Raw genomic sequence first — 14,159 nt, 5'->3', positions numbered from 1 at the left:
CCTGACCTGGCTGTGGGCGCCCCTGCCAGGGGAGGCATCCCGCTGTCGCTGCCGGGGCAGGACCTGAGCCATCTTGTTGACCACAAGCTCTACGATGAGCTGCTTGTCTTCGTCCTGGTGGTCACCGATGAGTGGCATAGAGGAGCCCACCACCTGGGGGAGGGAGAGGGATCAGTGAGGGGAGAGGCGGGAGGTGTGAGTGGGGGGACAGTAACAATGGGGAAATGAGCTCCAGTTTATGAGAGTCACTAATTGTGCACCATGAGGAAGGTTTGTCTTTTCCAGGATACCTTATAGCTTAGAAAGTGCTTCAGAGCCGAGGTCTGCAAATTTGGGCCCACAGGCCAAATCCAGCCCACCACCTGTGTGTGTGGTTTTCTTTTCTTTTTTTTTTTTTTTTTTGACAGAGTCTTGCTCTGTTACCTGGGCTAGAGTGCCGTGGCGTCAGCCTCGCTCACAGCAACCTCAAACTCCTGGGCTCAAGGATCCTCCTGCCTCAGCCTCCCGAGGAGCTGAGACTACAGGCATGTGCCACCATGCCCGGCTAATTTTTTCTTTTTTTAGTAGAGATGGGGGGTCTCGCCCTTGCTCAGGCTGGTCTTGAACTCTTGACCTCAAGCAATTCTCCCGCCTCGGCTTCCCAGAGTGCTAGGATTACAGGCGTGAGCCACCGCGCCCGGCCAACCACTGGCTGTTTTTGTATGGTCCATGAGCTGAGGATGGGGTTTTTTTTGTTTCTTTTTTTTTTTTGAGACAGAGTCTCACTTTGTTGCCCAGGTTAGAGTGAGCGCCGTGGTGTCAGCCTAGCTCACAGCAACCTCAAACTCCTGGGCTTAAGCGATCCTACTGCCTCAGCCTCCCGAGTAGCTGGGACTACCGGCATGCACCACCATGCCTGGCTAATTTTTTTCTATATATATTTTAGTTGACCAGATAATTTCTTTCAAATTTTAGTAGAGACGGGGTCTCGCTCTTGCTCGGGCTGGTCTCGAACTCCTGACCTTGAGCGATCCACCCGCCTCGGCCTCCCAGAGTGCTAGGATTACAGGCGTGAGCCACCGCGCCTGACCGAGGATGGGGTTTTTATTTCGTAACAGTCAAAAAAAATCAAAGGTTTCATGACATGTGTAAACGATCTGAAATTGAAATTTCAGTGTCCATAAAATAAGTTTTATCGGAACACAGCCACACTTAATTTTTTTACATATTGTCTATGGCTGCTTTTGCAGAGTTGAGTAGTGCAACAGAGGCTGTGTGGCTCATAAAACCTAATATATGTATTGTTTGCTCCTTTACAGAAAATATTTGCTGATCCCCACTTTATACTTTGCTAGGCGCTTTGTCCTTTACAAAGTGCTTTGCTGTTGGCCCAGTTTACAGAACACTTTAAAGGTTACTAAGCGCTTTGCCATTCGCCAAGATGTCTCCATTCACAGAGCGCTTTATAGTCTAACAAGCGTTTTGATATTCACCAAGGAGGTCCAAGATCACAGAGCAGTTTAGAGTTTACCAAGTGTTTTGCCATTTGCCATAGATGTCCCCTTGTAACGTTCACAAGGTACTTTACAGCTTACTAAGCACATGGCCGTTTGCTGAGGACCTTTCAAGTCACGGAGTGCTTCACAGTTTGCCGTGTTGCTGCCTCACACCCGTTCCTCCCCCTGTGTCCCACTGATCCCCAGGTGCTCCCACCTCAATGATGTGATCCCTTCCATCCTTGCCATGTAGTGCTTCCACTGCGCAGATATCCAGTCCTCCAAAAATCTCTGAGCATGTATCCACCCATAGCTTGTACCTGCCAAGAAGAGGGGCAGGGAAGCCTGTCAGTGCCTTGCCCGGGCAGCCAGGCTCCCACCTCCCTTCCCGCCCCCACCTGAGTGCGGGCCACCCACCTGTCAGACATGGCGATCTGCTCAAGCATCGCAGAGCCAGTGTTGGTTTTCCAGTTCCCTGACACTGACGTCCTCCTGGGGAACAAGGGAGCAGAGGCTCAGGGGGGCCTTGGCTGCATGGGGCAGGACAGGGGACCCCTCCCTGGGCCTTGGTCTCTCCACTCACATGTAGGCCTTGTAGTTCTGCCCAATCTTCTGGACACGCACATCATATTTGGCATCAATGAAGGGCTCGGCAGTGGCATAGGTCTTGGTCAGTGCCACAACACTTGCAATGTCCTGGAAGTCGTGCTGGTTGTCCACCTTGACCTGTGGGGGTGGGGGTGGGGATCAGGGCCTGGTTGGATGGGGCAGCAGTGGGGATCAGGGGTGCCTGGGGGCATGTACACATGACACACAGGTGAAGTGAGTACACAGAATTTAGGTGGACATGCCAAGGCACTCAAGCATGCAAGATTATGGGTCTCCTGTTTTGTACATGTACATAAGGACACAAAGTTGAGTGTGTACAACTCTGAGCATACTAAAAACCACTGAATTGTCCACTTAAATGGGCGAATTGTATGGTGTGTGAATTATATCTCAATAAAGCTGTGAAAAAACTGTGTATACAGTATACAAATATGGGTACCCAGACACAAAATCAGTTGTACATAGAATATGCAAACACACAGAAGCTTAGCCACTTTCAAACAAATTACAAGTCTGCTTTCTATGTACACACAGAGACAAAATTGGATGGGAAGCATGCAGGACCCCAAGACCCTAGAATATAAAAGGCCATATTGTGTGTGTTCAACACAGGCATGCGTGTACACACAAACCCAGTGCTGGATACACTAGCAAAATAACAGGACACACAAAATTGCCTGAATGCACCATAGAAAGATGGCCTGACAAACTCAGCCGAATGTGAGAAAACAAAAATCCAAACAGATAAAAACACCCCAGGACACGCAATTATACAGAATTACTGGTGTGTGTCACACAAATGCACATCTACCTACATGCAGTGCCAGGAGCATGCACTGTACAAATATGCACGCACACACCCCAGCCACAGACTCACCTTGCCCATCCCCGAGTGTGCGTGCCCCATCTTCACAACCACAGGGTACGTTGTGCTGCTGAGCTGGTGGGGGCAAAGGCAGAAGAGGCATGGTTAGGGCAGGAGGGCTGACCTCCAGGGCCGGGAGTGATGCTGAGGGGACCCCATCCAGTGGGAGCCACATTACGAACCATTTCCCAGAAGAGGTGGGTCAGAGATGGGCAGACAGCAGCTAGGGGTCACACAGCTCCTCTGAACCCAGAATCAAACCCAGAGCCCTGCCTGCCTGTTCCTCCCTGCACCCCCCCACCCCCACCCCGAGTCCCAGACTTCCCGCCCCTGCTTTCCTGGGCAGAGGCCTGGGTTGAGGGTGGGGGAGTTTTCCGGAAAAGAGAAAGTTTGTTTTTACAGTGAATGGATGATAACGAGGTGAGTGTGTCTGTGTGTATGGGGGTGTGGTGGTGAGCATGTAGCAACTGGACCCCTCAGCCAAGCCTTGCATGTCAGCCCCATCCACACAAATAAACAATTAGGGACATGGGAACCCTCGGAACTCAGATCTACACCACTAAACCCAGAGATGCCCATCACGTTGAGACTGACAACCAACACAGGCTCAAAGAACACCTAGCTTTGAGGCTGCACAGAGACCCTAGCAGCCATTCAGCCAGCCGGGTGCTCACAGCAGGGGACAGCAGCCAGCACTCCTGGGCAGCACACACTCAACACTTAGACATACGATCAACACTTTTGAGCACACACACAGGCTCCCTCCTCTCGCCCAGACCCACACAACAGTCAGGGTCCCTACATAACACAAAGGATGACTCGTGCAACACTGAGGCACACACAGCTCTACAGGTGCACACGGCTGGACCCTTACTCAACACAAGCACACATGCAACACTCCTAGACACACGCACAACAAACAGAGGGACCTACACGACATACAGAGGTGTGCACTTTCAAGCATCCACATCACCACTGAGACCCATAACAGACCCACACCACACTCCAGGGCACACAAAGAGTGTATGTAGACACATTCACACAACATGCCCTGCCATATATACAACACAGAGAGACATACACACAACACAACCAGAGACACAACTCTCCTAAGTGTGCAGACATTGTTGGACACTGCCCCCCCACACACATTCAGGAGGAGGAGGAGGAGGCGGGGGGGGGAGGAGGAGGAGGACATATCAAATCTCCCTGACCCTGGGTGGGGTAGGGGGAACTGGGTGGGACGACCCCAGCCCCATCATAGCACATCTGCATGCGCAGAGTGCCTCTGGCCCTCCCTCCCGCTGACAAGGTAGAGAGATGGCATTCCCGGAGGGGCTGCTGGGGCGGTGGTGGTTCCCAGTTCCCGACAGGCACAGGAAGCCCGCAGACTCAGGGTGACCGTTTGACCTTCAGGCCTTGCCCTTCTTTTGCACCACCCCCCCTTCCTCATTTCCCAAATGACTGGCGTCATCACGGTCCGGGCTGAGAGGCATGACGATGGGACGAGGGGATGGGGGGGTCCTCTGGGCAGCGTGCCAGGGAAACAATGCCAAGGCGGGACTGTGCAGTGCCCCTCAGGCATGCACACAGCACAGAAGGGAACAAGGCATTCACGGTCACTTATGCAACCTAGACCCGCTTGACTGAGGCAGATACAGAATTCCAGAAGCAACACACAAAACACAGGCACACACCTGCCTCTCAGGAATGGATATATAACACACCAGAAAGCTGTGCATACACACGCATACCTCCCCCCACCCCCCGAGGTTTCTAGGTCTCTCTTTTCATGAACTGTCCTTGTTTCTTTTGGACCTGAGCCTGAACACAGTGCTGTGCACGTGTGTAAGTGTGTGCCCACACATGTGTGCCTGCAGGGAGCTTTGGACTCTGACTCCGGGATCCCCTGGAAAGCCTCGGGTTTGAATCTGGCCTCTCCTCTTCCTAAGGCATGTAGAACCCCAGGCAGGTCACTTGACTCCTCTCTGGGCCTCAGTTTCTGGATCTATACAAAGGGCACAATCAGGCCCAAGCACCTGGTATGCTGTGGGGGTCGTCAGGTACCAGCTGGCCTCCATGGCCCCCCGCCCATCTGACTCCCAGGTGGTCACACACCCGGGCGTCCTTCCATGCCCCCCCACCTGTTTTAAATCTGCACAATAACCCAGATACACACAACTCCTCACATGTAAACAGTCGGCAAAACTCTGTGCTGACTCAGGTTTCAGAATTAGAGAGCTGGCATCAGAACCAGGGTCAGCGAGGGGCTGAGGCAGGACTTTCCCTGCCCTCACTTCCCCCCGGCCCGTGTTACTCAGCCCCCTGTCTCATTCACTCTCACTCCCTCACTTTCACAATTTGCTGCTTCACATTTTTTGGTTTACTTCTCTTCCTCCTTTTTTGGTCCCTCCAACAGAGTCATTTCTTCATTCTCATTCCTGGGCTGGTCACTCGACCCCTTTTTGTCTCAGTTTCCTCATCTGTTTAACGAGAATATGAGCTGTGTCTAACTCACAGGGCTGTTGTGAGGAATCAATTAGTTCTTTCTGGAAAAACGCTTAGCACAATATCTGGCACACAGTAAGCCTCAACCCTCAAAGAGCGCTGCGTACTACTATTACTGTTGCTTTAGCATCCCTTCCTTAACTAACATCCCTTCCTTAACTAACATCCCTTCCTTAACTAGCATTAATGCACCACGATGTGATGCGCATATACAAAGACTTTAGAACAGTGCTTGATACATCGTAAGTGCTGGTGGCAGTTTCCGTTGGGTTGCTGTTATTATTGAGCTAACCTCCCTGAGTTAATCAAGCTATTAATTAGAAGAGAGGTAACAGGAGAGTGAATGAGACAATTTATACGAAGACTTCAGCATACAGTACACAGTAAGTGCTCAATAAGTGGCTGCCATCATCACTATCATCATCATTATTACTGGTCTATCCTCCCTCGAATTAACCAAGGATGTTAATCCGGAACCCAGGGAAGATTCCAGCATCACCAGGAAGCTGGTGAGTGGGGATTGCCTCACACCGCCCCCCACCAGGGGCGTGGGACAGTGGTGGGGAAGGGGCAGGGCAGGATGGGGTGCGGACCGGTTTTCTACTGACTCACTTGTTGCTTTCACCACCATTCACCCCCCCTCCCAATGCTCGTTAATTCACCTACACCATTCCCGCCTTGTTAGCTCTGTGCCATTCCTGGGTTAGGATCCGGGGCCAGTTAGCCGAGGCTTGAATCCCAGCCACACCCTGTGATCCTGGGAAAGTTCTTCCATCCTCTACGCCTCATATTTCCTCATCCATAAAATGGGAATAATACCGGTCCCCACCGCAGACGCTTGTCGTGAGCTTTAAATAAGATAAATTATGTTGAGTGCTTGGTACACAGTCAGTGCTATATAAATGCTGGCTATTTGCCTGTGTGTTTTGAGAAGAGTTGAGACCCAGGCTCTGGCTTCACGTCACCTGAGTTCCAGTCTCAGTGCTGCCACATATTAACTCTGTGATCTTCAATAAGTCACTTAATCTCTCGGTGCCTCAGTTTCCCCTCCTTGTATTCCTCCTCATTCACCTGCCTCATCTCCCTCCACTTAATGTTTCCCTTCTGCCACCCCTCATCAGAGTGACAGACACAGCAAGAAAGGAATTTTTGTGTGCTCGGCACACAGTAGATGCACAATAAATGTTGAAGGGATGAACTAATTCAGGCTTCAGCCATGGGGACCTGGGGGATGTGGGTCACTGGTAGACTATGGAGATTTTAGGGGACCAAACTGGGGGAATCCTGCCTCTACGCTCTCCACTGAGGCCGCCTGAAGGACCGGTGCCCCATGTGGAGATGGGGGAGGGGGCTGACCAGGGGGAGGTTCAGGGGGAGGGAGAGGAGGAGGGTGTATCTCCTCTCGCAGCCCTCGGCCCGCCCCTTGGCTTCTGCGCTGATGGTGGGCGGATGAGTAATGCATCCAGGAAGCCTGGAGGCCTGTGGTTTCCGCACCGCTGCCACCCCCGCCCCTCGCGTGGACATTTATCCTCTAGCGCTCAAGCCCTGCCGCCATCGCCGCAGATCCAGTGCCGAGAGAGACACCAGAGGTAAGCAGGGGCCTGGGTGGCCAAGCAGGGCCTTGGGCTGGGCTGGAGCTTGTGTGCTGGGGCCAGATGCCCGTCTTCTTGGCCAGGGCTGCGAGTACCAGGACCCCGGGAGCTGGTCAAGGGGGAAGGGGGCCTGGGGCTGGAAGTGCTTCCCCAACCCCGAAACTCCACACTTCCTCGAACCCCTGACATCCATCCTCAACTCTCCCAAACCCACGACCCCCCAATACCACTAGTGCCTCCAACCCCCTAAATTTCCTCATTGCTCCCTAAATCACCACCCCAAGCCGCTGCAGCTCCCTAAACTCTCCCAGCTCCTAAATCCCCCAAACTCCTCCATCCCCAACTCCCTAAGCCTCAAAACTTCCTCTGCCCCCAAATCCCTCAAGAACCCCCATCGCCTTGAGCCCCCAAATCCCCAACCCCTTGAACCCCCAAACTCCCCCAGGTCCCTAAAGCCCAAATCTCCTCCAAATTCCTCAACCTCCCTAAATTCCCACAGCCCCCTATATCTCTTAATATACACAGGCCCTAAACTCCCAACCTCCCCTAAACTCTGCCAGCCCCCAAACCCCAAATTCCTCAACCTCCAGACTTCCCCAACCACTTTAAATCCTCAGACTTCCACAACCCTCTTATTCCCCCAATGCCACAACCCCCAAAAGCCCCCAGCTCACTCAGTCCCTCAATCATTTAAACTACACAAACTCCTAAATCCTCTCAACTCTCTAAACCCTTAAGCCCCTCTGGGCTCCCCAACCCCCTTAAAATCCCCAAACTCCTCAACCCCCTCAAGCCCAAATCCAGTCCCCTAATGCCCCCACCCCTGCTGCTCTGGGGTAGGATGGGACAGGCAGAGCAGCTGGGCTGGGGCTACCTGACATCCCCTCCCCGCACAGAACCTGCCATGGCCCCCGTTGCGTCCCTGGTCCCCGGCATCCTGCTGTTGCTGTGGCTGACGTCCCCCAGCAGAGCCTGCACCTGCGCCCCACCCCACCCGCAGACGGCCTTCTGCAGCTCTGACCTTGGTGAGTCTGGACCCCACCCTGCCCACACATGCTGCTTTTCTCCGCCTCTCTCAGCCAGACAGGGCTCCACGATGGCACTTACCTCTGGGATGAGCCCACTTCCCCCTGCACTTTACTCTACTTTAGCCATACTAGCATCCTCACACTTCCCTGAGTATGCCAGGCCCAAGCCCGCCACAGGGCCTTTGTGCTGGCTGCTCCCTCTGCCTGGTATGCCCTTCCCCCAGGTATCCACATGGCTGGTTGCCTCAAACGTCACCTTCTCAGGGTGGCCTTCCCTGACCACCCTGTTTAAAATCTTACCCCCTGCCCATTAGTACCCCTGATCCTCTGTTAAAGAGAAAAGTATCAGCAGTGATTGTTAATAGTATGGTACAGCAGACTTTGTCCAGGACCATTGCGATAGGTATAGATAGGGATCACTGCCTTGCAGTGGGGGAGAGAGATTGGGCTCAACTCCGAATACAGCATGGGCCAGTGGGAGCAGGGTGGGGGTCAGTGGATGGAAAATCACTGAGAGGAAACATCAGGGGTAAGGGGGATTCTGGCTAAACCGACCTAACAGGACTCTGGCTGAAGATGGGTCAGAGGGATCAGACATCACCTAGGGGTTGGTGCAGGGTGTGGAACCTGATTAGATATCGAATGGGATCAGATACGGAAGATGATCAGATATGGAAGATGGGGGCTTTCTTGCTAAACTGACTTAGCAAATTCTTTGCTAACTGAATTTTACAAGGACGTGCACACACAGATGGGCCTGGGAGAAGGTTCAGGAGCCTGACTAAACTTTGGTCAAGCGGAGAATCTTTGTCACTCCCTTACCTAGCTCTGTAATTCCCCATGACGTTTAATATCTCCTAACATTCCATATACTTATTTATTTTGTTTGTTTTTAGTCTGTCTCCCCCTGGCTAGAATGTGAGCTCCACAAAGGAAGGGATTTCTGTGATTTGCTCCCTGTTGTGTCCGTAACACCCAGAACAGTGTGAGCTCTAAAATATTTGTTAAGCGAATGAACAAAGGAATATACGAAAAAGGGCTTAAAGCAGTGTGTGGCAAGGAGTAGAGACTCCATATATGGATGAATCAATTAGCAAATGTAAATTGCTTAGTAAGCTGTCTGGTACCCCCAAATCCCCATTTACGTATGTACTTTGCTGGTATTATTATAATTATTTTCTTTTTATGGGCCCATTTGACTCGTTTTCTTCCCTTCAGTCATCAGGGCCAAGTTTGTGGGGACCGCAGAAGTCAACCACACCTCCTTACACCAGCGTTATGAGATCAAGATGACCAAGGTATTCCCCGCCCCTTCCCCAGCGGTTCCTTACAGCTGCCTTCTCTTCAAAGTAGAAGCCTCTGGCCACGGCTTGGCGAGGTTATATGACTTCAGGGAAGAACGTGGAGTGGGAGGATTATGTCAGTAAAAGAGATACTTTCCCCCATCCATCAACAGATGTACAAAGGCTTCCAGGCCTTGGGAGATGCCGCTGACATCCGGTTCGTCTACACCCCCGCCATGGAGAGCGTCTGCGGATACTTTCACAAGTCCCAGAACCGCAGCGAGGAGTTTCTCATCGCTGGTGAGGCCCCGTCCCCCGCCCTGTGCCACGCCAACCCGTCCCTTGGGCGCGGCCTAGCAGCAGTCAGGGGGCGAGGCTCTGATGGGAACAGTCCCTGCTGAAACGGGGACCAACCCGATTTCAGCCTATCAGAAGGCCGGGCCTCTGCCCAGTGGGGTCTGTGCGCCAAAGACGCCAATCAGGCGCCGCGCAGCCCCCCGGCCGAGCCAATCAGAAGCTGCTTGTGGCTTTCCCCCTTCCTCCCAGGAAAACTGCGGGACGGGCTCCTGCACATCAACACCTGCAGTTTCCTGGCTCCCTGGCACGGTCTGAGCCCCGCTCAGCGCCGAGGTTTCACCAAGACCTACGCTGCCGGCTGTGAGGAATGCACGGTGAGCGCCCGGCCCCGCCCGCCACCTAGACGTCGTTCCTGGGGCTCCTCCCCAAACCGGAGCCTGGCTTCTTGCTCTCTGCAGCTATTCCTTGTCCCTGTGGCTGCTCCCGAACCCTGGGGCCGTCCCTCGTCTCTCTTGCTATTCCCCCAAACCTGAGACTGCTTCCTTGGAAATTCTGGTTATTCCCTTGCCCTGTGTCTCATACCTTGAGATTGCCTGATCCCTGGACGTTCTGCTGTTCCCTGTCCCTCTAACTCTCCCTTGTGACTATTCTGTAATCCCACTGTCCATTCCTGAGCCTCTGGGATTGTTTCTTGCTTCCCCGGAATGTTCTCCAAGAAGCCAAAGTGCTTTTCTCCAAACCCACTGACTCTTCCTCAGCACATCTGAGTGTTGCTCTGCAGCTCTGACCGTGCAGACACCAGAGGGTGTTATGTTGAACTTCTGGCTATTCCAAGACCATTCTCTGATGGCCTCGAATGTCCTCTGACCCTAGTGACTGTCTCAGAGCCCCACTGGCTATTCCTATGCTTAAGATCCTCACCCACCCACCATTCCCTACTACTGCCGCTTGTTCCCTGTTCTATGGGACTATTCCCCAGGAGACCTGGCTGACTGACCCGCAACGACTGTTCCCCAGCCACCATTACAGGACACTGATCCTTTTGCTGGTTTACTGTCACCCCCCCCCCCCAGAGCTCAATGACTGTCCCCCCTGCGGTGGGAGGGGCTGTTCTTGGGTATGTACTCAGGTGGGGTGACACCAAGGTTCCCCAGCAGCTCAAGGTGATAGCAGAGGAGAGGTAGGAGCTGGAGGAGAAGCCCTCAGAGATGTGCCTCCTTCCTCCCTTCCAGGTGTTTCCCTGTTCATCCATCCCCTGCAAACTGGAGAGTGACACTCATTGCTTGTGGACAGACCAGCTCCTCCAAGGCTCTGAGAAGGGCTTCCAGAGCCGCCACCTCGCCTGCCTGCCACGGGAGCCAGGGATGTGCACTTGGCAGTCCCTGCGGCCCCGGATGGCTTGAATCCTGCCCCCGGTGGACGCTGAAGCCTGCAGAGTGTCTGCCCCCTTCCCTCTCCCATACTTCTTCCAGACAATGAAATAAAGAACTGCCACCAGCAGACACTGTCTCTGTGTAGTGCCTGGGAACAAACCCATGTCTCAGATGACCTGGTGGAAGCTCCCTGGGACCAAGGCCAAGGAGTTGAGAAATGGCAAATGTTGGGTTGTTATATTTTACATAAAATCTGATGTGTTGGTAGTAATTCTCAACACTGGCATTAGCACTGGAGATCTGATGGTCACTTAACCTGCATTATCAACTATAACTTGTGGAATCAATTGCTCTAGTCAATACTTTAAAACATTTTTCTATACTAATTTATAATTGCTGTTTGCCCAGGGCTCTCTAGTTAATAAATTTTCCTCTGCTGACAAGTCATGGCTTTACTAGAATTCTCCATTCACAAATATTGCCAGTGGACAAGCTCATTGACAAATGCCCTATCGATTGGCAAATGGCTCTCATTGCCTCAAGCATTATGCTGATGTTGTCTAGTGAGGATGCTCCATCCAAATCTGTGGGTATTAGTGTCCCCACCCTTAGGTTTTTGTATCATGAGTCTGACTTGTGTGAAAGGGAAACCCCCAGGGTACCCAGAGTCCCCCATAACCCCGCCTGGGACTCCAGAAGATGGGGTAGCAGTGGCTCCCCACCCATGGCCTGCAGGAGATTCCTTGGAAGGGGTTGTTTGGAGCATAGGAGAAGTGGGACGGGGAGAAGGTATGACCTCACGGTCCCCAAGCCCTGCCCTCCTCCCCCCTCCCCTGCCTCGCCTTCCCTCAGTTCTCTGGCCAACTCTGAAGGAAATAATGACAGCAAAGAAATGTAGGAAGGTTCAAAATCAGGACAAGCCAGGTCCGCCAGCCTGTACCTTCTATACACACGCTCACCCAGCTGTCTTCTCACCCAACCTGGGGTCTCTAGACCTGACCGTCACCTTTCCGGCTCATTTTCCTCCATAAAAGCTGAGTGAGAGGCCCTCCTGCTCCCATGGCTGGGCCCAGTAAAGCTGAGTGAGAGGCCCTCCTGCTCCCATGGCTGGGCCCAGTCCCTGGCCCCTGCTCACTCCAAAAGTCCTGACTTAAGTGAGGCCCCTGGTAATCAGAATTTCAGACTGGTACACACATTCAGTGGAGCATCCAAGTGCTCCTGTTCACCTGAACCTGCTTTAAAAAGGCCCCAATATATCTTTTTGGTGAAGAAAAGAACTCCCTAAATTCCCTTTCATCAGACTACCCACTGCTCCTACCAATAAGAATCCACGTCTCTAGGGCATTCTAGATCACCAAGTGCAGCTCCCTGGATCCTCTGTGGTCCTGTCCCAGAGCCTTTTGCACTCCTAGGAGGTTTTCCCAGGGCCCAAATTATCTCCTGCATCAGAATGGGCACATTTGGAACACCCAGTACTTATCCGCCTGAGCAGGGAATGTGCATTTCAGCAACAATCTCTACGTCAACATCTACACTTGGTTACGCCCCCAGAGAGTCTGAACCCTGTCTACCAAAAGGGGTAGGTGGCAGCCTTTGCTGATGGGCACAACTGCAGGGGGAAAGGGCTGGGCCCTGGTTTGACCTCAGTGACCTTGTCACTATTCCCTCAGCGGCCTGCAAGAGTCTGGCAGCTGCTGGCAATTCCCAAGACCCCAGTATCAGCTCCCTGCACTCTTGAGCTGTTCTCTGACCTCAGGGTCCAATCTCTGAGCCCTCAGCCATTCTAAGTCCTGGGAGGAAGGTGAAGTAGCAGGTGGCAAGGATGGAACCCAATGTGGGGGCCATTCTCCTGCCGACCTGTCCACCTGCATACTGGTGGGTCCTGTATCAAGACCCATGCAGCATGGAGTCCAGAACAGCATACAAGGCCTCCTCCCCAGAGACCTGCCATGAGCTCCTGGCAGGATCTGTAGCCCTGGGCCCCCATATCCCCCATCACTCTTCTAGAAAATCTATTAAAGCGAGTAAAGTAAGTACCCCCACATCCCCAGCATTCGGTGTGTCTGTGTGTGAACCTCTGTTTGGGACACCCTGACAGCCAAGAGGAAGCATGTGGAGGTCACAATTGTTTGAGGTGTGCGGCACGAGGCCCAGCTTGGTGGGTAACCTGGGGACCAGCCATTCCCTCACCTGAGCCTCAGTCATTCTCCCTAAAAATGGGCATCACAGCCCTTACCCAGAATCCTCCAAAGGTCTGTGCTGGGGTTGGAGGATGATTATGGGATGTCTTTGCCCTTTGGGTTTTTTTTGGGGGGGCAAAACAGATTAAACTCTCATAATAATAACTTAACATGTCATGTTACCAACAGCGACTTAATTTCTAGACAGGCAGTGTTGCGTAGTCATTAAGAGCATGAACGCTGGAGCCAGGTCATCTGCATTCAAACCCTGCCCCTTCCAGGTCCTAGCTCTGTGTCCTTGGGGAAATCATACTGCCTTTCTGAGCCTCAGTTCCTCTGTAAAATAGGGATGAAAAGAATGCCTAACTCAAAGGGACAATGTACGTATTAAATGAGGTCCTATATGTGAAGTGCTTGCAACAGTTCTAGGCATATACACTTATAGATATTAGTTAGTAGTAGTAGTTATGGTAACTATAATTTAATTTATAACTTCAGTAGTGATCATTCTTATCAGTAGTGATTATTTACAACATTGCAAATAATGTTTGATATTAGGAAAGATAATATACAATATTAGAGATAATGTATAAGATTAGTAGCAGCAATCTAATGCCCACTTTCCCCCCAACACCTGTCTCCTCACCAAAATATAAGCCCCTCACCCTGCTCTGGCTGAAAGAATGGGGTATGTTTCTGAGACCCAAAAGCTACTGATATGGTATTAAGACTCCAGTCCCCCACCCCATAAATGCTCCTCAGTCCCAGTGTCCCTCTCCGTTTTCCCCCTCACAGACAATCAGAGCTCCTAATGGGGTCCTGAACCTCTGGTTCATAGAAGCACCCAAAAATAAAGAGTGATGTGGTGAGAGCCACTTACATGCCCACCCAGAACGGCTGTACTGACGTCCATGAGGACAGGTTCCTCTTCAGGCTCCTCATCGCAAGT

The 14,159-nt window shown here is 52.3% G+C and overlaps 2 protein-coding genes across 3 annotated transcripts in view; one reads left to right on the top strand and one right to left on the bottom strand.

Annotated features, from left to right (window-relative positions):
- SYN1 (synapsin I) overlaps positions 1-14,159 on the bottom strand; it is a 41,999-nt gene that overhangs the window by 3,109 nt on the left and 24,731 nt on the right. For both annotated transcript variants that reach the window (XM_069464393.1, XM_069464394.1), the window contains exons 6-10: positions 2,962-3,024; positions 2,059-2,201; positions 1,893-1,967; positions 1,693-1,795; positions 7-153 (exon numbers count right to left, since the gene is read on the bottom strand). In XM_069464393.1, coding sequence (XP_069320494.1) covers positions 7-153; positions 1,693-1,795; positions 1,893-1,967; positions 2,059-2,201; positions 2,962-3,024 — 531 coding nt within the window. The remainder of the gene's footprint in view (positions 1-6; positions 154-1,692; positions 1,796-1,892; positions 1,968-2,058; positions 2,202-2,961; positions 3,025-14,159) is intronic.
- On the top strand, positions 6,996-11,157 carry TIMP1 (TIMP metallopeptidase inhibitor 1). Its single transcript, XM_069463586.1, has 6 exons — positions 6,996-7,046; positions 7,946-8,074; positions 9,296-9,375; positions 9,534-9,660; positions 9,907-10,031; positions 10,890-11,157. The coding sequence occupies exons 2-6, from the start codon at positions 7,954-7,956 to the stop codon at positions 11,058-11,060; spliced, it is 624 nt and encodes a 207-aa protein (XP_069319687.1). The 5' UTR covers positions 6,996-7,046; positions 7,946-7,953; the 3' UTR covers positions 11,061-11,157.

The sequence above is a fragment of the Eulemur rufifrons genome, chromosome 30 (genome assembly GCF_041146395.1).
Source record: "Eulemur rufifrons isolate Redbay chromosome 30, OSU_ERuf_1, whole genome shotgun sequence".
NCBI classification, from domain to species: domain Eukaryota; kingdom Metazoa; phylum Chordata; class Mammalia; order Primates; family Lemuridae; genus Eulemur; species Eulemur rufifrons.
Note: the sequence above shows the minus strand (reverse complement) of the source record. Positions and strands in the feature narration are given on the sequence as shown.